Below are 21,212 nucleotides of genomic sequence, written 5' to 3'. Positions count from 1 at the left end.
CGTATTTACTTTGAATGTTTGATAGGGATAGTTCAGCATTTGGCAACTAAAGCCCTGGAGCAATGACTGGAAGTCTATAGCTGCAGCTAGCATGCTAGCTGCCATTTAGTATGCTAGCTGCCATTTAGCCTGCTAGCTGCCATTTAGTATGCTAGCTGCCATTTACGCATGCTAGCTTGCCATTTAGTATGCTAGCTGCCATTTAGCATGCTAGCTGCCATTTAGCATGCTAGCTGCCATTTAGATGGGCCTAAGCTGCCCTTTTGTATGCTAGCTGCCATTTAGCATGCTAGCTGCATTTTAGCATGCTACGCCATTATAAAATCAAATCCAACTCTTATTGTCACATGCGCGCCGAATACAACACGGTAGACCTTACAGTGAAATTCTTACTTACAAGCCCTTAAACAGTGCAGTTCAAGAAGAGTTAAGAAAATATTTACAAATAAACAAAAGTAAAAAAAATAAAAAAAATTAACACATTACAATAACGAGGCTATTATACAGTGGTACCAGGTACTGAGTCAATGTGAGGGGGTAAGGATAGAGGTATTTTGTACATGTAGGTAAGGGTGAAGTGACTGTGCATAGGTAAAAAAAGTGAGTAGCAGCAGTGTAGCAGCAGTGTACAAAACAAAGGAGAGTCAGATGTAAATAGTCCAGTGGCCATTAGAAGCTGGGCATTAGAAGCTGTTAAATTCTTAGGGATAGTCCCTTTTTTCACATTTTCACCCCAAATCTAACGTGTCTGTAACTCACGGCCTAGCTAAAGCAAGATTATGGCATATTCTTGGTACAAAGGAAGAGGGGGTCAATATTAACATAGCCAGTGCCATTTCATTAAATTGTTCACAGTCTTATGGCTTGGGTGTAGACACTTCTTAGGGATAGCACCCCCTTTTTTTCAAATGTTCTCCCAAATGACATACCCACAATCTAACTGTCTGTTAGCTCAGCCATCTGAAGCAAGATATGCATATCTGTATTCATTTCCAAAGAAACACTTTGACGTTTTGAAAAATGTGAAAGTTGAATGTAGGAAATATAACACAAATACTCTGGAGAAGAACAATACAAAACAAACCATCACAACCTCTTTGAAAGGCAAGAGAATGGAAGATCAACTTTAACGCCACACTCTGCGCTGTAATTCGGATATTGTGCACACGATGGAAGCAGTTATGAGCAACTGTTTCAAAATAATAACTCTGGGAGAATGACTACATCCTCAACACACAAACAGTTTGAAAAACTAAACGGACAACTAGCTCAAACCAAGTTTATTCACTCAATGGGTCCAACAGCTGCCAAGACAAAAACATGTTCCCACCAGTACCAGTATTTATACCCCCTTTAGCTGGGGCCTCCTCCGTTTGTCTAAACATGACATTTTTTGTTGCTACTGTAGGCAGGAAGTTAAGTGATGTGTCGAATAAAACTGTTCCTTCTGCCTTCATGTGACCTGACCTCGGCCCACGTTCCTCACTAATCCACAGCTATCCACCCGTATCAACGACGTGATTGCCTTTTCCCTTACTTAGTCATTTTCCAGGCCCATACTTCTTATCCACCCTCCACTGACCCCATAATATACATTCCTCCTACATACAAACATTAACTTTTGGTGTTGCAAGTATTTCCGCAGCTTGAGGTAGTTTTAAAGGTTGAAGTCACTCAACCTCGTGCACTGAGCTCCCAGTAGAGGGCGTACAGCCCAGAGAAGGCAGGAACAAAGTAATATCCATAGAACGAGCCCACATCACCTGCCAGCTTCTCTGTGAGAGGAGGAGGGTTGAGAGAGAGAGAGAGAGAGAGAAAGAGAGAGAAAAAAAGAGAGAGAGAAAAAAAGAGAGAGAGAGGGAGAGAAAAAGAGAGAGAGAGAGAAAATGAGAAAATGAGAGAGAAAATGAGAAAAGGAGAGAGAGAAAAGGAGAGAGAGAAAAGAGAAAAAAAGAGAGAAAAAAAGAGAGAGAGAGAGATGTGTATGAGGAGGGTCTTTAGTAAATATTCATCATAGAATTATGTTACACTGCTAATGCCTGCCAGTCTACCCTTTATGCCATTGAGTTGAATGGGGAGGCCCGTTCTATGGATTATATTTCTATGATAGTATACACCTTCTAGATGTCTGGTGTGTTGCAGAGCAGAGCTCACCTATCTCTGAGGAGGACTGGATGATTCCCAGGTTATCTTCCAGCCAGCGCACCACCGCCCCAGCTATAATATAACTTGTATAATATAACCGGATGTACACCTCGAGAGGCTAGCAGGCTGGTGTGTCCTTCCCCAGTTTCTAGGACATCACTGGCTGAGACAAGACGAAAGAGGCAGAGAGACAGAGAGAGAGAGACAGAGAGACAGAGAAACAGAGAGACAGAGAGAGAGAAAGAGACAGAGAGAGAGAGACAGAGATACACAGAGAGAGAGACAGAGATACACAGAGAGAGAGACAGAGAGAGACAGTGTACCAGAGCGTAGAATAATGAATTGACTTGCGCTCAACACTAGTTGAATATGGCCGGTGTCTCTCTCTTTCCAGCAGCACAGTTAGTCACCAACGCTCTGGTTAACTCGAAAACTGCCTAACCAGCTCTGCTAGGGCGAGTAAAATGGTCAGAGTGGTCTCATTTGTGTCTGGAAGTCACTTGCTCTGGAAGTAGCTAGCAAGCTAGCAAACGTTAGCTTGGGTGCTTGACTGCAGTTGTAAGGCCAGAACGCTCAAATCAACCCAACTCAGTCTGAATGTCCAGTGTGCACTCCGGTCTGAATTTATTTTATTTAATATGCAGTACTCAAATATGTCATATTATTTAATTAACTAATGAGGATTAACTCGTATCAATCATTGACAAAAGCATTTGGGGATTGGCTTGTAGGCTATTTGGTGTGAGTAAAATTAGGCCCTAAAATGTAGGCTTGAACACTAATGCCAGATAGATAAAAATAATGAAAGAGAAAACCGACATAAATTCATCAAGAATTATGATTTATTTATGGATTTTTTTCTCTTTATTCAATCAGACCGCCACCCATTCACCCACCAACCGGACAATATTTAATGAACGTTTGAGCCCCGTGGAAATAACCACTGAAGGTATTTTTCCCCTACTGTCTATACTCTAGTCTTACTAGCACTACAGACTATTCACCTCTCCTCTCTTGACACTAACAATGGATTAAAACTGAGCAAATAAGAAATTCATCTCTGCATTTTTTTGTTGAGTCCTCCATCTCCTTTCTGCCTTGAATTTGTCCTTTAGGACTTTTTTCTTGATAAACCTTTTGTCAAAACGCATAGTACATTAGGACCATTGCAACAAGGAAGAAAGGTTGCTGATGGTGCTGCAGCACCCCTGAAATCAGAATAAAAAAGATCTATTCATAAAAACTCATAAATTTTGAGAAAAAAAACTTTTCTTTCTCACAAAAATAGTGCACTGTGCCTTTGCTAGTTCTGTATTAGTGGACCGATATAGCCGTCTGTAGCACGGACCCAAAAAAATTCTACATCTCCCTTCCACAAAACATTATCACCACAAAATTCCCCCCATGAATACAAGGCACTTAGAATCTGGGGTAGTTTCCCACAGCAGTTGCTGTTATGATGGGTTCTTGTAATACATACATAATGAAAGAGTTCATCAGACAGGAGGCTACTTTCACTTTCAGTGTCTGCAGCCTTTCAATAGCCTGCTGCTTAGTGCTTTTGCCATTGCAGAGGATCCTTGACTCTCAGCGAAACTACGAGTATATGTGAGTATCAAGCCTGACTTTAACCTGACTTCTGATTTCCAAAACCTTAGGTTTTCATGGGAAAAAATAATCTTCAAACTCTTCGCTGGTTGACCTAATCCTGATAAATTGACTCCATAAGAGCAGTGGTGTTTTTTAAAATGATTTCAGCGACCACTTTCCTATTGCTTGTACTAAAGATACCAAACTGAAAGTCTGATCGTTGTATAATTATGAAGAGACATTTATAAAATGTCTCACCCCAGGCGTTCCTTCATGATCAATATTTTTCTGAGTTTATCTATATCAGCTGCACACCCCACCCTGATTTGGCTGTAGAATTGTTCTCATGTCTTATTATCACTCTGGCAGACAAACGCAATAACAAACCTGTGTCAAATGATCTACTAATGATGATCTTCAGTCTGGACCTTGATATTTTGGACGAGGCATGTTAGTGCTGGACTACAATACAAGCCTGTAGAACAAGTCACTACTGGACTGGAGCAGGAGATCCCTGCAWTAGAATTGTCTTTAGTTGCTGTCAAACTATTTACTATTTATTATTGTTACAGATCATTATTGGAATTTAAATGGTTTGATGTCAAAATGTATTGTATTTTGCTTTTGACCAGACAAGGAATAGCATCATAGAGGTAAAATAAGTATTAATGATGATGAACTTGTATCAACCATTTACTTTTAAGTGATCTTGTGAAGCCACTTGACCATGGACTCCCCAATGTGCCTCGTTAAAAACGCCGACGGAGAACTTTGCGTAGAACCAGAGGCCATCGACTACCTGAAGGAACTGAAACAGAAAGTCGTAGTTGTGKCGGTGGTCGGGCTGTATCGCACCGGAAAGTCCTACCTCATGAACAAGCTGGCTCAGAAGAGAAGAGGTGAGAGACAATTATATCTTACTTTACAAACAGGTTTCGACATCATCTGTGCCTCAGTCTTTTTTGGTAACACTGTACATTAAGTTTCCCCTACTACTTTGTAACTACACAGTAATAACTGTAGAAAGATAGTAGGACAGGGATTCCTGAAACTCGTATAATATTTGTATGGCAGGAAGACATTAACTGTGCTTAACCTCTTAGATTTAACGGCAAAATGTTGATTTCCGCCAAATTAGACATACCCAAATGTAACTGCCATTCATATGTAATTAGATGATTCTGACATGCCAACACTTGGTATATTTGGAAAAAGGAGATCTGGGAGATTATAAGGAAATTATCAGAAGATAGATAGGAGTTACATAGTTTAGAATACACAAGATCAAGCACACACAAAATAACCGTTTATTTTGTATTTTGAAAGTCATCTTTCATTGACAAGCTATAAGTGAATTATTGATTCCCAGAGCTGGAAACACATCAGAAGGCATCCACATCATGTGAACAATATCAGAAATACACGGGCTTGATAGACCTAACAACTAGAAATGGGCAGATGTTTTAGTTAAAGGTGTCAGGTGTGGTCACTGGACGTTTCCAAGTGTCCCTAAACCTCTCCAAAGTGGCAGATGTCTGTAAATTAGATAATTCCAGTGCTAATACATATCTGTAATCCCTAAATGCTATTTGTTCAGTATAAAAACACAATATCTACCATATTTCTACCATATTTTTAATTTTATTTAACCTTTATTTAACTAGGCAAGTCAGTTAATGTTACCGATGTGAAATGGCTAGCTAGCTAGCGGTGGTGCGCGCTAATAGCGTTTCAATCGGTGACGTCATTCGCTCTGAGACCTTGAAGTAGTTGTCCCCTTGCTCTGCACGGCTTTTGTGGAGCGATGGGTAACGATGCTTCGTGGGAGGCGGTTGTCTATGTGTGCAGAGGGTCCCTGGTCCGAGCCCAGGTAGGGGCGAGGAAAGGAACGGAAGCAATACTGTTACATTAAGAACAAATTCTTATTTACAACGACGGCCTACCAGGGAACAGTGGGTTAACTGCCTTGTTCAGGGGCAGAACCTCACTCAAACTGTGGTGGTGTTATGGGATATCCAGGGTACATTCATGTGCCCTTTCAACCTTTCAAAATTGTCTGAATGTGGTATTTGGACTGTTTTTACACTCTGGATGTGCCTAAAAGTTATTGTTCACTATAAAAACTTAATTTCTACAATCCCAACCTCTCTCAAACGTTGTGGTGGTGTCGGGGGACATACAAGGAATATCCAAATGGATTTTCAACCTCTCCAAAGTGCAAAGTGCCTCTCCAAAGTGCCTGAATGTTTAGCCTAGGCATATCCAATGTATTGGCCCCACGTACAAATGAACTGTTTACAAAACAATATAAAAGCAACAGATGTACATTAAAGAATATATCAACATGTCTTATCAAACACAAACTTGGTTACACATGTATCCTTCACTAAAAGAAGTGCAAAAATAGACATAAGCTGAACTATTTACAAAATGGCGTTCGTGTTTGTTTTACATCTCAGGTGTAGATGATTAGATTTCACTTTCACCGTAGCTTGTCTAGTGTTAGTCTTTGAAGGAGGCCCTCTCTGCCAGGAAACAAAAAGAGAACTGGCATTTCGGACAGAAGATCTGGCGTTGCACCCTTTTTTCCTGTCTGTGTTTAGTGAAATGCCTGCAGTTCTTTCTTTTTGTCATTTGGCATGTGTGTTGGATAGTGACACTCACTTTGAGGGGGAGGTGGGTCTTGTGATGGTTGTGAGGTTTCTTTGGGCCCCCAATTCAGCCATTTCCCACACCAGCTGTTATCGGAAGGCCAACTGGGAGAGAGGGGTTTGACTTTTTGCTTTGGAAATTTGCTTGTGGAGAATGAAAGCATTTAATTTAGTAATGTCCACAAAGTGGTTAAAAAAAGTCTTATACCACTTCCTGGTCTTGTGGAGGACCTGGTAGTAGCCTATCAGAGCATCAGATAGGTTGACACGCCCCCATGCTGGCATTGCAGTCCTTCACAGAAACAGGAATGGGGACATTCTTCCCTTTTCACCCTCCTTGAGACATGGTTGTTATTGAATGCCTTGTGCTGTGTGGTGAGCATGGTTACTTCCCTAGTGTCCTTCTGTTTCACTAAAAGCAGCTTGTTGGGGAGGGGTGGCTCCCAAATGTCATCATTCAAATCCTCTGCATCCTCCACTCTGTAGTGAATCAAATAAAGGGATATATTGTTGTAAGACACACAGAATTACAGTTGACTAAATTTACAAAACAACATTACTGTGAAGTAAAAACACCAAGCCTGAACTTTATCTGTGCAGTGACTCACATAGAAGGTGTGAAGGACACACACAATGCCAACAGTAACACTTTGGAGACAAAGGCAGAGTTGAGACCCACAAACAAACAATGGCCATGAGAGTTTATTGGCCTCTCCAATGACCATGATAGTTTTTTGGCCTCTGCAAAGTAACAAGGATGAAACGTAGAACAGTAAACAGTGAACTAATATGAAACAAAAGACAATAACTACTTTGGAATTGTATAATATTGACATTTGTTGTTACATAGGCCTATGTAAACTAAATCCAAAGCACAAAAAGCAGACAATTTACCAAAAACAAAATACATGTAGTAAATTAGCTATATAAAGTATAGTATATATATAAAGTCATGAAAATATTTTCCTTACAGATCTAAAAATCATCTTTCCCTTTGCTTTGAGAAAGAAAAACAAATAAATAAAAATCACCATGGTTACAATCATAACCTGTCATCTCCATCTCCCTTATTAAACTAAATAAATACTGCACTCTGAACCACAAACATATTTACTAGATTCATGATAGTGTTGTTAGACAAGACAAGGAACGTGAATTTAAAACATATTGTTGTTTTATTGGAATTTGCAGCTGTTGGTTAAATAATGAAATCTGCTGGCTTCTGAAGTTACTTTCTCAACTTTGAAAACCTTTTTAAAGAGAAGTCAAACTGAAAAATGTTCTCTTGTCTCCTAATTTCTCCTGGTTAGTCTGTTGTCTGCAAAGGTTGTTACATTGTAACTACATAGTAATTAAAAAGGTAAGGGGTTTGGTTAAATAAGGAAGACACATCTCAGTTGAATGCATTGAGTTGTACAACTGACTAGGTTGCGTTTCAGATTATTTTGTGCCAAATGGAAATTAATGGTAAATAATGCATTGTGTCATTTTGGAGTCACTTTTATTGTAAATAACAAAATAATATGTTTCTTAACACGTGTACATTAATGTGGATGCTACCATGAAAACAGATAAATATTGTACCAATACTTTTTGTCCCATAAAATGGTGCAACTATCTCCCCCTCCCCCCCTAGCTCTGGTCTGCAGTAGTTCTGGTCTGCACTAACTAACTCTGATCTAGGGCTTTGCTAGTAGTTAGCTAGTTCTGGTCTGCAGTAGTTCTGGTCCACACTAACTAACTCTGGTCTAGGGCTTTGCTAGTAGCTAGCTAGTTCTGGTCCGCACTAACTAACTCTGGTCTAAGGATTTGCTAGTAGTTAGCTAGTTCTGGTCCACACTAACTAACTCTGGTCTAAGGCTTAGCTAGTAGCTAGCTAGTTCTGGTCTGCGGTAGCTCTGGTCCAGCTCTGTAACAGTGTTATAAGCTGGTTTAATATTTATACTGTAAATGTCCTCAATAATCTCTGTTGATTAAGGTTTTGCCCTTGGAAACACCATCCAGTCCAAGACTAAGGGCATCTGGATGTGGTGTGTCCCTCATCCTGAAAAAACAGACCACACCCTGGTGCTGCTGGATACAGAGGGGCTGGGGGACGTGGAGAAGGTGGGAGGTCAAAGTTCAATCTCTTTACAATCCACATTAAAGATTCACATTCCTTCATTTACCAACAAAGCACAGTGAACACATATCTGCACACTCATCATTTAAATGAGATGATTACTTAGTCAGAGATCCAATACATGTTGTGATACTTGTTTCAGGGGGATTCTAAGAATGATGCCTGGATCTTCTCCCTGGCCATTCTGTTAAGCAGTACTCTGGTCTACAACAGTCAAGGGACCATCAACAATGATGCTGTGGAGAAGCTTCAGTATCCTTTTGGGTTAAAATGTTTCTCCATTCTGTGGCGTCTTGTGGACATAATCTGTTGTGGTATTTGATATGATAGTTTGTTTGTAAGACTTTTTACAGTCATTTCAGACATATTAGTGGTAGCCTAGCTAATTGTGATGGACATTTTCATGAATTTGTATGTATATTTTTAACATTATTTAATTGTAGGCTAGACCTAATCACTGATATGGTAGAGAATTTAAATGTTCATAATTCGCCAACTAAATATGTTCCGTTTAATTAAATATACTACATGCAAGTTTCATATGTCGTGTTTATCAGTTCGACGTAGTAATTTATTTCTCTGGAAACTGTAAAGGGTTTGAGAAATCTCAAGATGCCGGTTTCCGGGATTGATTCTTAGCTTTAGTGAACATGAAGAGCTGGTGTTGACTAAAAGCAATGTCTGTGACTTTCAAACAAATGACATTGCTGTGTCAGCTGAAATCTAAACTGAAAATTAATTATTTTGTTTGTTTGTAACTTCCCTGAAATTCAAGTCCCTCTACACAAACTGTGCATGACACTGACATGAGCTTTGGGAACTCCTGTATGAATCCTCAACCGGTCCTACAGATATGTGAACGAGCTAACCGAGATGATCAAGGTGAAGTCTTCCACTGACGATGAGGAGGAAGAGGGCACCCAGTTTATGCAGTTCTTCCCTAATTTTGTGTGGACCGTCAGAGATTTCACTCTAAAGCTCGAGATCGACGGCAGAGAAATCACTCCAGACCAGTATCTGGAGAATTCCCTGCAACTCAAGAAAGGTGATTTTCATTAATATAAACCAGGTAGTTTGAAACCTAGATGCTGATTGGCTTAAACAGCATTCCAGCTGTGTGTATATCAGACAATATACCACGGTATGATGCAAAGCGTAGTGTTATGACTATAACTACTGTTCCCTGAAGGAGTACAACATACTATGGGGAGTCGCACTCTCGCGAATTCAGATGAAGGATCTACAATCATGCCTGATAAGGCCAATGAAGTCCTGGGACTGGGAGAGATTCTTCCACCACTCTTGACAACTGTGTGTCTGAATGTGGAGATGGGACACTTCATCTAACTCATATGTGGGATACACAACAGTTTTTACACCCGTGAACACTGTGGATCTCAGTTGAAAAACCTGTGTTCATGTACCAAGGTTTGCCTAAAGCCTAGCCCACTCTGGGTACACAGGCTCTGGCGATCAGTGACGAGCCTAGAGCCTCACTCGGTTTAGGTGGTAAGATGCGTTCTGGAAACCGTCTGGCACCCAGCGCTGGAAGGCATGCATTAAAAATAGACCTGGGGAAAAAGCCTTATCATGGAGGTTACCCTACCGACCAGTCATTGCTACTGGCAACAAAATACATTGTAACATAGCTGGGAATGGGACAGACAGCTGTTGTAACAGACCTAATTCCCAGGAATGAAAAGAGTTGAGCTGGAGACAGACAGCTCATTTGGGGGCTCATATGAACCACAGAGACTTTGTGTGGGATAATAGGGTGGGCGTGTCCAACCCTGCTCGTTCCCTCAACTCCACTACCAACAACTAATCACCTATAGAGACCATAACCTGTATCACGAGACACCAGAGACCAGTGAGATACAGGCAGGGATCAGCAATGAATCTCAGTAATGAGCCACCCATGGGGGAGGGGCGCCCCGTTGTGGACAAATACCCAACTTCTCACTCTCACCCTGGAGAGATTGATATAGCCCCTGAACCCCGTGGACACCGTGGAACGTGGGGTAACAAAGGGGAGGAACATTAAACATAGACAAGCTTCCAACATACGTAGTGTTTCCACGAAACTGTATAACCTGCTATACCTGTTTAACCTAAGCTAGCATCTTTGACCGATGCAGTCTATTTAGAATAACCAAGTGACTTTACGCCACGTATTCTTAACAAGAGAGCTACCCCAGCAACTCCACCGTGGGCAGGTAGGAATAGCTAGTTATATGCAGTGTTTGTTTAGTTAGCCCAGTCTCAAAAGTCCAAGTAGGAAACGGTTTACTGGGGTGGGACCGGACCGTTCATCAACATGTCTGGGAAGAGAGGCAAACGGTGCTTGACCGAGGCAGGTACAGGCAGCGAGGAGTACCCACCGAACCTGGCTGCCCTCTCACTTCAAGTAGCCTCACCCTAACTGGCAACAGAGCGCCCAGGAGCCAGGTGGGGGCGCGGGTAGGGACTCGCTTTGAGTCCCAAAATCAGACTGTTGTGATTTAATACTTCCAACCGCTTTATTTTTGAGCTACATACTTTTTAATCGGATGTGTCTATACCTTCTGCATCCGCAGATACCAACCATTAACCTGTGAGATTAATGGACGCTGAAAGAGTGGTGTTTGTGTGACAAGGGTGGATACCAAAAACGGTTCTCCTAACAAAAAAATGTCTGTAATGTCTGAACAGTTTGAGCTACAGACTATTATGATCCCAATATGAAAAGCTGAGACACAAACACACACATGTAAGTTACACAAGAGTCGTTAGAAAGTGAGGGTTTCTTCTACATAGCAGATCATAGTAAATCCCAGGACATAGTGTCTGTAATACTGTAAGGGTTTCTTCTACATAGAAGATCATAGTAAATCCCAGGACATAGTGTCTGTAATACTGTAAGGGTTTCTTCTACATAGAAGATCATAGTAAATCCCAGGTCATAGTGTCTATAATACTGTACGGGTTTCTTCTACATAGAAGATCATAGTAAATCCCAGGACATAGTGGCTATAATACTGTAAGGGGTTCTACTACATAGAAAATCCCAGGAAATCCCAGGACATAGTGTCTATAATACTGTAATAAGATCACATAGTTGCTGTCACAAACTCCACACAGTTGTCACTGAGTAGTTGGATATTTATTTCCCACTGCGCAAACAATTTCTGGACTTACAGCATTTTTAGGAATTCATTTTTTATCAGGTTTCTGTTAAGTCAGACCGTATTTAAACATTTTTTAACATTTGAAATAAATCTCACGAATGCAACTGTTTATCTCAAGTTGTTGTTCTACCTGAAAAGAACGTGGTAAAACACTTCAATGTGATGCTAAATATAAGATCAAGCAGATGAATGAAACAGAGGCGGTCGGTGACGTTTAAGACGAGGGAGGAAGATTCTTTTTTTTCATGAGCATGGCCTGATTTCTATTACAGCATATTGGATGACGGTCATTCATATTCCATTCACCCAGTTTAATTACTTCTTCGGGATCGGTGTCCCTTCCACGGGACGGTTGAGCTAACGTAGGCTAATGCAATTAGCATGAGGTTGTAAGTAACAAGAGCATTTCTCAGGAGACATATCTGATATTGGCAGAAAGCTTAAGAAATGTTTTTCAACAGAATCGGTGGAATGAATACAGCCCTGATCACACGCAAACACTGTTCACTTTCATAGCAGCCACATACAAACTGCATGATCATTTTGCTCATTTTATATATATATATACATACAAATATATAATTCCTTCTCGCGTCTACACGCTCTCCACCTGTCACCATTTTCCCTTCACTTGTAGACTTCAGTGCACAACGCATGAGCTGTCTGTGACCAGACAACAACAACAAAAATCCAAGCCAAGCCTTCATATCATAACCGTGTTACTAAACCCGCTACATTCATACAGTAACGTAACAGTTAACAGTCAGCAAGCAGTTTAGCAGTTAAACCGGCGGGCCCCGGTGGGAATAAATTAGTAAAACCAAAATCTTACCTTGGAAGAGTTCCAGTGTTGGATAGACAATCAGCTAGGTAACATAGCATCCCTCTCTGTTTTAGCCAGTTGTTTGTGTAGGATAATCTAACTAGCTGCATTCACTAGCTAAGTGAAAGTAGAAAAAATACAACAAAATATACACTCTCTCTATCGCTTCTCCTTCATTTTTAAAGAAATGAATTTGTTCAAAACTGTTAAACTATTGTCTTTCTCTTTGAGTCAATTACTCACCCTACTTCATACACTGCAGTGCTAGCTAGCTGTAACTTATGCTATCAGTAGTAGATTCATTCTCTGATCCTATGATTGGGAGGACAACATGTCAGTTCATGCTGTAAGAGCTCTGATAGGTTGGAGGATAAAGGATATATTATTGGGACGTACCCAAGATCTGCTTGTACTATAAAATCTAGTAATGCCCATGTTATCTTTCAGGTACTAGTAACAAGATCAATGACTACAACCTCCCGCGAGAGTGCATCCGGAACTTCTTCCCCTCACGCAAGTGTTTTGTGTTCCCCTCCCCTACAACTCCTGACAACGTGCACCGACTGGACTCCATGGACGAGGCTGAGCTTTCTGAAAGCTTCAGAGAGGTCGCAGATACTTTCTGCCGCTTCATTTTCCAGGAGAGCCGTACGAAAACTGTTATAGGGGGACACACATTGACTGGAGAGAGTGAGTCAGATATCTACCTACAGTACAGTATGTGAAAATTGATACAGTTATTGATTCTGAATTGTATTGTGCACTAAATTCAAACATTCATATTTTTCCTCACACCTGTCTGATTGCAGTGCTGGGGCACTTGGTCACCACCTATGTGGATACCATAGCCAAAGGCAATGTGCCCTGTCTGGAGAATGCTGTGTTGGCCATGGCTAAAATTGAGAATCAGGCTGCTGTGGATAAGGGCCTGGCGGTGTACCAGAAGGGAATGGAGGATGTGAAGGCCTTATTCCCGGTGGACATCAATCAGCTGTCAGAGAACCACCTTCGCTCAGAGACCCAGGCCACAGAGGCGTTCATGAAGCGATCCTTCAAAGACGAAAATGGGGAATTCTTGAAAGCTCTTGTGGTAAGCGTCATCATTCTAGATCTGTGCTTGGTACACACAATGCATTTTTAACATCGTCAAGGCCGTTCAATAGAAAAATTATTGATTAGCTTATGCAACAAAATGATAATCACCTGTAACAGTAACACCAGTAGGACCCAAGGACACCAGGTGGAATATGACCAAGCAGTGCAATTGTAACGGCAGATTTCCTCCTCTTCGTCTGAAGAGGAGGTGTAGGGATCGGACCAAGATGCAGAGTGGAAAGTATCCATGRTTTATTATGAATAAACTGAACACTAACATGAAAACAAATTAACAAATAGAATTACAACAAAAACAAGCCGTGTGGTACGAATACTGACACAAAAGACAAACACCCACAAAACACACGTTGAAACCCAGGCTGCCTAAGTATGATTCTCAATCAGGGACAACGATGACAGCTGCCTCTGATTGAGAGTTCATACCAGGCCGAACACAAATCCCAACATAGAAAATCACACATAGACAAAACCCACCCAAACTCACGCCCTGACCAACTAAATAAATAAAAGACAAAGGAAAACAGTTCAGGAACGTGACAGAACCCCCCCCTTAAGGTGCAAAACTCCGGGCGCACCACCATAAAACTCTAGGAGGGTCTGGGTGGGCGTCTGTCCACGTGGCGGCTCTGGCGCTGGTCGTGTCCCCACCCCACCATAGTCAATCCCCGCTCCGTGGCCTCCTCCCAATGGCCACCCTCCATATAAACCCATTGGATTAAAGGACAGCACCGGACTTAAGGGGCAGCTCCGGACTGAGGGGCAGGCTCCGGACTGAGGGCAGCCCCGACTGAGGGGCACCCCGGACTGAGGGCAGCCCCGGACTGAGGGGCAGCACCGGACCTTGCAGATGGCTCTGCAGCTCCTGGCTGGCTGGCGGATCCTGCGGTTGGATCTGGCGGATTCCTGGCTGGCTGGCTCTGGCGGATCTGGCTGGCTGGCTCTGGCGGATCCTGGCTGGCTGGCTCTGGCAGCTCCTGGCTGGCTGGCGGCCCTGGCGGTCCTGGCTGGCTGTCGGCGGATCCTGGCTGGCTGGCTCTGGCGGATCTGGCTGACGGCCCTGGCTGCTCATGGCTGGCTGACGGCTCTTGCTACTCCTGTCTGGGGGAAGCTCTGGGCTCTCCTGTCTGGCGGAAGGCTCTGGCTGCTCCTGTCTGGCGGAAGCTCTGGCTGCTCCTGTCTGGCGGAAGGCTCTGGCTGCTCTGTCTGGCGGAAGCTCTGGCTGCTCCTGTCTTGGCGGAAGGCTCTTGGCTGCTCCTGTCTGGCGGCGGCTCTGGCTGCTCCTGTCTGGCGGAAGGCTTCTGGCTGCTCCTGTTGCTGGCGGACGCTCTGACGGCTCGGGACAGACGGGAGCTCTGACGGCTCGGGACAGACGGGCAGCTCTGACGGCTCGGGACAGACGGGCAGCTCTGACGGCTCGGGACAGACGGGCAGCTCTGACGGCTCGGGACAGACGGGACAGCTCTGACGGATCGGGACAGACGGACAGCTCTGACGGTACTGTGCAGGCAGGCAGCTCAGACAGTGCTGGGCAGATGAGAGACTCTGGCTGCGCTGGAGAAGAGGAATGCTCTGGACAGCGCTGGACAGGTGGGAGCAACTGGGGAGAGAACCCGGAGAGACAGTCTGGTGCGGGGGGCTGCCACCGGAGGACTGGTGCGTGGAGGTGGCACCGGATATACCGGACCGTGAAGGAGGACACGCGCTCTTGAGCACCGAGCCTGCCCAACCTTACCAGGTTGAATAGTCCCCGTAGCCCTGCCAGTGCGGCGAGGTGGAAAAGCCCGCGCTGGGCTATGCTGGCGAACCGGGGACGCCATTTGTAAGGCTGGTGCCATGTACGCCGGCCCGAGGAGACGCACTGGAGGCCAGATGCGTTGGGCCGGCTTCTTGACACCCGGCTCGATGCCCAACCTAGCCCTACCAGTGCGGCGAGGTGGAATAGCCCGCACTGGGCTAAGCACGCGTACTGGGGACACCGTGCGCTCCACCGCATAACACGGTGTCTGACCAGTACAACGCCCTCTCACTCCACGGTAAGCACGGGGAGTTGGCTCAGGTCTCCTACCCGGCTTTGCCACACTCCGCGTGTGCCCCCCCAAGAAATTTTGGGGTCTGACTCTCGGGCTCCCAACCGCGTCGCCGCGCTGCCTCCTCATACCAGCGCCTCTCTGCTTTCGCTGCCTCCAACTCCGCCTTGGGACGGCGATATTCCCCTGGCTGAGCCCAGGGTCCCTTGCCGTCCAGGATCTCCTCCCAAGTCCATGAGTCCTGTGTCTTCGGTCTCTGCTGATGCTGCTGTCTGTTCCCACTCTGCTTGATCCTTTTTTGGTGGGTGTTTCTGTAACGGCAGATTTCCTCCTCTTCGTCTGAAGAGGAGGTGTAGGGATCAGACCAAGATGCAGAGTGGAAAGTATCCATGATTTATTATGAATAAACTGAACACTAACATGAAAACAAATTAACAAATAGAATACAACCGAAAAACAGTCCCGTGTGGTACGAATACTGACATGAAAGACAAACACCCACAAAACACACGTGAAACCCAGGCTGCCTAAGTATGATTCTCAATCAGGGACAACGATTGACAGCTGCCTCTGATTGAGAATCATACCAGGCCGAACACAAAATCCCAACATAGAAAATCACACATAGACAAACCCACCCAACTCACGCCCTGACCAACTAAATAAATACAAGACAAAGGAAAACAGGTCAGGAACGTGACAGCAATTCCTCAATCAATTAACTTTTAGAGACAAAAGAACACTACTGTGAAAATCATTGCTCAGATTAGATTTTTAATATTGGATAAAAAATTACACTATATTGAATAAAAGCCTAATATAGATATGGAGCCAATATGTAACCCTTAATCACTATTGGCATACCCTGGTTCACATGTCTGAAGCTAGTATCAGCTCATACCAGGGTCCACATGTCTGAAGCTAGTATCAGCTCATACCAGGGTCCACATGTCTGAAGCTAGTGTCGGTTCACACCAGGTTTCACATGTCTGAAGCTAGTATCAGCTCATACCAGGGTCCACATGTCTGAAGCTAGTATCAGCTCATACCAGGGTTCACATGTCTGAAGCTGGTATCAGGTCGTCCCAAGTTTCACATGTCTGAAGCTAGTGTCAGCTCATACCGCGGTTCACATGTCTGAAGCTGGTATCAGCTCAATACCAGGGTTCACATGTCTGAAGCTAGTATCAGCTCATACCAGGTTTCACATGTCTGAAGCTAGTATCAGCTCATACCAGGGTTCACATGTCTGAAGCTAGTACCAGCTCATACCAGGGTCCACATGTCTGAAGCTAGTATCAGGTCGCCCCAGGTTTCACATGTCTGAAGCTGGCGTCAGCTGAAGGTCAACCTGACCTTGTATGCTATAAAATGTTGCTTCTTAGAGAACAATCTGATCTACAACTTGTTATTATTGTATTGAGGTTGACTTATAGCTCCTGCGTTTCGCATGTTGTGTATATACTGTATTCTCCAATGTTAGTATGCTGTAATAAACATTTTCTAGAACTGTCTATCTATAATTGTCTGATCTTTTATCATATTCTACACACCTGATTCTGAAAATTCCCAATAAATCTTTCAGGAGGCCATTGGTAACCACTCCGCCGACCTTTTCAAACAAAACAAGGATGCCTCAGAGAAGAAGTGCAAGGCCCTTCTGGAGAATCTGTCTGCTCCGATGGATCAGGGGATAAAGGAGGGGACGTACGCCACACCAGGAGGCTATGAGCTATACTGCAATCACCATGACAACATAGTGGCACAGTACCGGGCCGAGCCCAACAAAGGAGTCAGGGTAAGAGCTAGAAACCAAACAGCAACAACATGGTGTATTAGAGAATCAAAACATCCATCATTAGTCAGTAATGACCAGTTTTCATCTAATTTCAGTCACCTGGTTACGGTTTGAATCAAATTCAATGCAACAACCTATAAGGCGTGTTTTCTGCAGGCTGAGAAGGTTCTGGAGCAGTTCCTGAAAGGAAAGAGTGCAGAGTCCAACTCCATCCTGCAAGCTGACAAAAAACTGACGGAAAATGAGAAAGAAATCCAAGGTAAGCCACACCTCAATCTTTTTTACTTCCAGTTATAAAATAATAAATCAACTGTTGTAGGCTAATGTTCAGAAGATGCAAACAAGACCGGTGGCCCCGCCCTAATGCCAGGCCCCGCCCAAAATGACAACTTCTAAGTATTATGGAGTAAAAATAACCAAATATATCCAAATTGGATTGTATTATTGGTGGCCGACTAGAACATATAAATGGCAGATTTGACAAATAAGCATTTAGTTAGTATCTACTATTATGAAAGAACTAAAATCAAAGCAAATCAGATTTTACTTACAGTGCCTTCAGAAAGTATTCACACTCCTTGACTTTTTCCACATTTGTTGTGTTACAGCCTGAATTTAAAATTGATTAAATTCAGATGTCTTGTCACTGGCTACACACAATACCCCACAATGTCAAAGTTGAATTGTGGTTTTAACATGAGATACGAATTAATTAAGCATTACTAGCTGAAATGTCTTGAGTCAGTAAGTATTCAACCCTTTTGTTATGGCAAGCCTGAATAATAGTGTTTAACTTGATTTTTGAATGAATAACTCATATCTGTACCCCACACATACAATTATCTGTAAGGTCCCTCAGTCGAGCAGTGAATTTCAAACACAGATTCAACCACAAAGACCAGTGAGGTTTTCCAATGCTTTGCAAAGAACGACATCTATTGGTAGATAATAAAAATAATAAATGCAGAAATTGAATATCCGTTTGACTATGGTAAAGTTATTAATTACACTTTGGATGGTGTATCAATTCAGCCAGTCTTTTCAACGATACAGGCGTCCTTCCTAACTCAGTTGCCAGAGAGGAAGGAAACTGGTCAGGGATTTCATCATGAGGCTAATGGTTACTTTAAAACAGTTACAGAATTGAATGGCTGTGATAGGAGAAAACTGAGAATGGATCAACAACATCGTAGTTACTCCACAATACTAACCTAATTTACAGAGTAAAAAGAAGGAAGCCTGAACAAAATACAAATATTCCAAAACATAAATCCTGTATGCAACAAGGCACTGAAGTAATACTGCAAACAATGTGGCAAAGCAACAACAAGGGGTATGAATACTTTCTGAAGGTACTGTATAGCAATATGGTGCTCAACTAACTGTACCTATACGGATATCCAAAGTCAACCCAAATTGACCATTACGACCGGGTCTCAAGCAGCTGCACTCTGATTTGATGATTAATTGATTGCTGCCAGCTGTGGGCAAGATTGAAACAAACCCAACCTTAATTTACATTGTTATGCAGTCACGACCACAAGTCTCACAAAAATCTGTTTTGGGGTGACACTTACTTCATGTCCAAAATTATCCTAGTTACGCTTTGTATAATTTATAATTTTTTTGTTTTTTTATCCCTTTTTCCCACCAATTTCATGATATCCAATTGACATCCAATCTTGTCCCATCGCTGCAACTCCCATATGGACTCGGGAGAGGCGAAGGTCGAGAGCCATGCGTCCTTCGAAACATCCTCACTGCTTCTTGACACACTGCTCTCTTACCCCAGAAGCCAGCCGCACCAATGTGTTGGAGGAAACACTGTACAACTGGTGACCGAAGTCAGAGTGCATGAGAATAACAATTTGCGGGATGTCTCCTGATCTGACAAACAGCGCAGTAGATCTGCCCCTTTCCACCTTCTGATGCGGAATGGCAACATAGGTGGATGTGGTGGATTGAGACGCAGCCCAATGCAAAAATACATATCTCTAGCTTTATCTGCCAGATTTTAACGGGATTTTTTGTATTATGTTACTTAGATTGACACACTGTTGTGCCAATAGACTCTAGAGGGTTTTAATGTGTATGAATCTGTATGAGAAAATGAGTTGTCCAGTTTTCCTACTTATTTATCTCTCTCCTTGGCTCTTCCAGCTGAGAAGAAGAAAACAGCTGAGCTGGAGCAGGAGAAGGCAGCATTGAATGAGCAAAAAACAGTGATGGAGCGCACCATTGAGAACATTGGCAGGGGCCAGAAGAAGTACTTGAAGGAGATGAAAAAGAAGATGAAGGAGAAGGAGAGGAAGCAACAGCAGCAGGAGTTCAACATGACTCTGGACCGCAGGATGCAGGAGCAGAAAGATCTCCTGGAGATGGGCCATAAGGAGAAGGCTGAGCTGATGAGACAAGAGATCGAGGAGATAAAGAAGAAATATCAATTGGAATACCCAGAATCAGTCTGTCAACTGATTTAACTTGTAATATATGCTGGCTCCTTTCCTGTTTCAAAGTTGTTACGGGAAATGTATATATTTCCCAAATTGACCTTCTCCTGTAACATACAGTATATATATGTAACAAATGTAAGCCCTTTACAATACCCAGAATCAGAAGGATCTGCTGGATGACTACAAGCAGCAGGCTGAGGAACAGAACAAAAAGATGGAAGCATTAATGTCAGCGCTCAACAATAAATCACAGGCCCCCGTACAAGTTGTTGAACGACTCTGTATGGTAATGTGATCTACTCCCCTCCACTTAGAATGCCTGACTATGAAAAGTAAACTGATATTGAGTCTTGAAGAGTTGAAGTGTTTGTCCTCTACAGCCATCGCTGTTTTTATCTGGTTATTATATTATCTATAACCATCATTGTGTTTATCTCTCCCTGCTGGTTATCTATGAAAGTTTGAATGTCTTGAAAAACTATCTGCCGTTCATGGCCACATGAGCCTGGTTCCTATTTAGGTTTCTTCCTAGGTTCCTGCCTTCTAGGGAGTTTTTCATAGCCACTGTGCTTCTGCCTCTGCATTGCTTGCTCTTTGGGGTTTTAGGCTGGGTATCTGTAAATCACTGTGTGACAACTGTTAATGTAAAAGGTCTTTATGAAATAAATTGTATTGATTGACCTCTTGTGAACCTTATATCTTAATACTTATATCTACCAAATACTAATTGAGTGTATGCAATATTCTGACACACTGGGAATGTGATGAAAGAAATAAAAGCTTAAATAAAAGCTTAAATAAATCTATACTATTATTCTGACAATTTATAATCTTAAAATAAAGTGGTTATCCTAACTGACCTAAAACGGGGAATTTTTACTCGGATTAAATGTCAGGAATTGTRAAAAACTGAGTTTAAATGTATTTGGCTTAGGTGTATGTAAACTTCYGACTTCAACTGTACATGTAGGTAGAGTTAATTAAAGTGACTATGCATAGATTACAACAGAGAGTGGCAGTGGTGTGTGGAGGGGGCAATGTGAATAGGTTTAAGTCCCTCACCCTCGTACACTGGGCTCCCAGTAGGGGACATACGGCCCAGAGAAGGCAGGAACAACACTTTGTATTTAACCATTATTAAACTTGGCAAGTCAGTTAAGAASTAATTATTTTTTACAATGACAGCCTACTCTGGCCAAACCCTAACCCGGACGACACTGGGCCAATTGTGCGGTGGTTGTGATACAGCCTGGAATCAAACTGAGATGCAGTGCCTTGGACCGCTGAGCCACTCGGGAGGCCGAGTAACATCCATAGAAC

The 21,212-nt window shown here is 42.9% G+C and overlaps 1 protein-coding gene across 4 annotated transcripts in view; it reads left to right on the top strand.

Annotated features, from left to right (window-relative positions):
• The window catches only part of LOC112070965 (guanylate-binding protein 1-like), a 103,539-nt gene extending 82,965 nt beyond the window's left edge, over window positions 1-20,574 (top strand). For 2 of the 4 annotated variants that reach the window (XM_070439195.1, XM_070439196.1), the window contains exons 2-10: window positions 4,440-4,634; window positions 8,365-8,492; window positions 8,651-8,760; window positions 9,360-9,553; window positions 12,946-13,188; window positions 13,308-13,588; window positions 17,227-17,439; window positions 17,596-17,698; window positions 19,600-20,124. In XM_070439195.1, the coding sequence (XP_070295296.1) occupies window positions 4,463-4,634; window positions 8,365-8,492; window positions 8,651-8,760; window positions 9,360-9,553; window positions 12,946-13,188; window positions 13,308-13,588; window positions 17,227-17,439; window positions 17,596-17,698; window positions 19,600-19,919 (1,764 nt within the window). In that variant the 5' untranslated portion in view covers window positions 4,440-4,462 and the 3' untranslated portion in view covers window positions 19,920-20,124. Of the gene's footprint in view, window positions 1-3,690; window positions 3,754-4,439; window positions 4,635-8,364; window positions 8,493-8,650; window positions 8,761-9,359; window positions 9,554-12,945; window positions 13,189-13,307; window positions 13,589-17,226; window positions 17,440-17,595; window positions 17,699-19,599 lie in introns of those variants that run through there. The other 2 variants (XM_070439197.1, XM_024138426.2) reach the window with 2 other exon arrangements.
• Window positions 20,575-21,212: the final 638 nt, after the last annotated feature.

Source organism: Salvelinus sp. IW2-2015, unplaced genomic scaffold (genome assembly GCF_002910315.2).
Source record: "Salvelinus sp. IW2-2015 unplaced genomic scaffold, ASM291031v2 Un_scaffold1476, whole genome shotgun sequence".
NCBI classification, from domain to species: Eukaryota; Metazoa; Chordata; class Actinopteri; order Salmoniformes; family Salmonidae; genus Salvelinus; species Salvelinus sp. IW2-2015.
The sequence above is the reverse complement of the archived record's forward strand: the minus strand, read 5'-3'. Positions and strand labels throughout refer to the sequence as shown.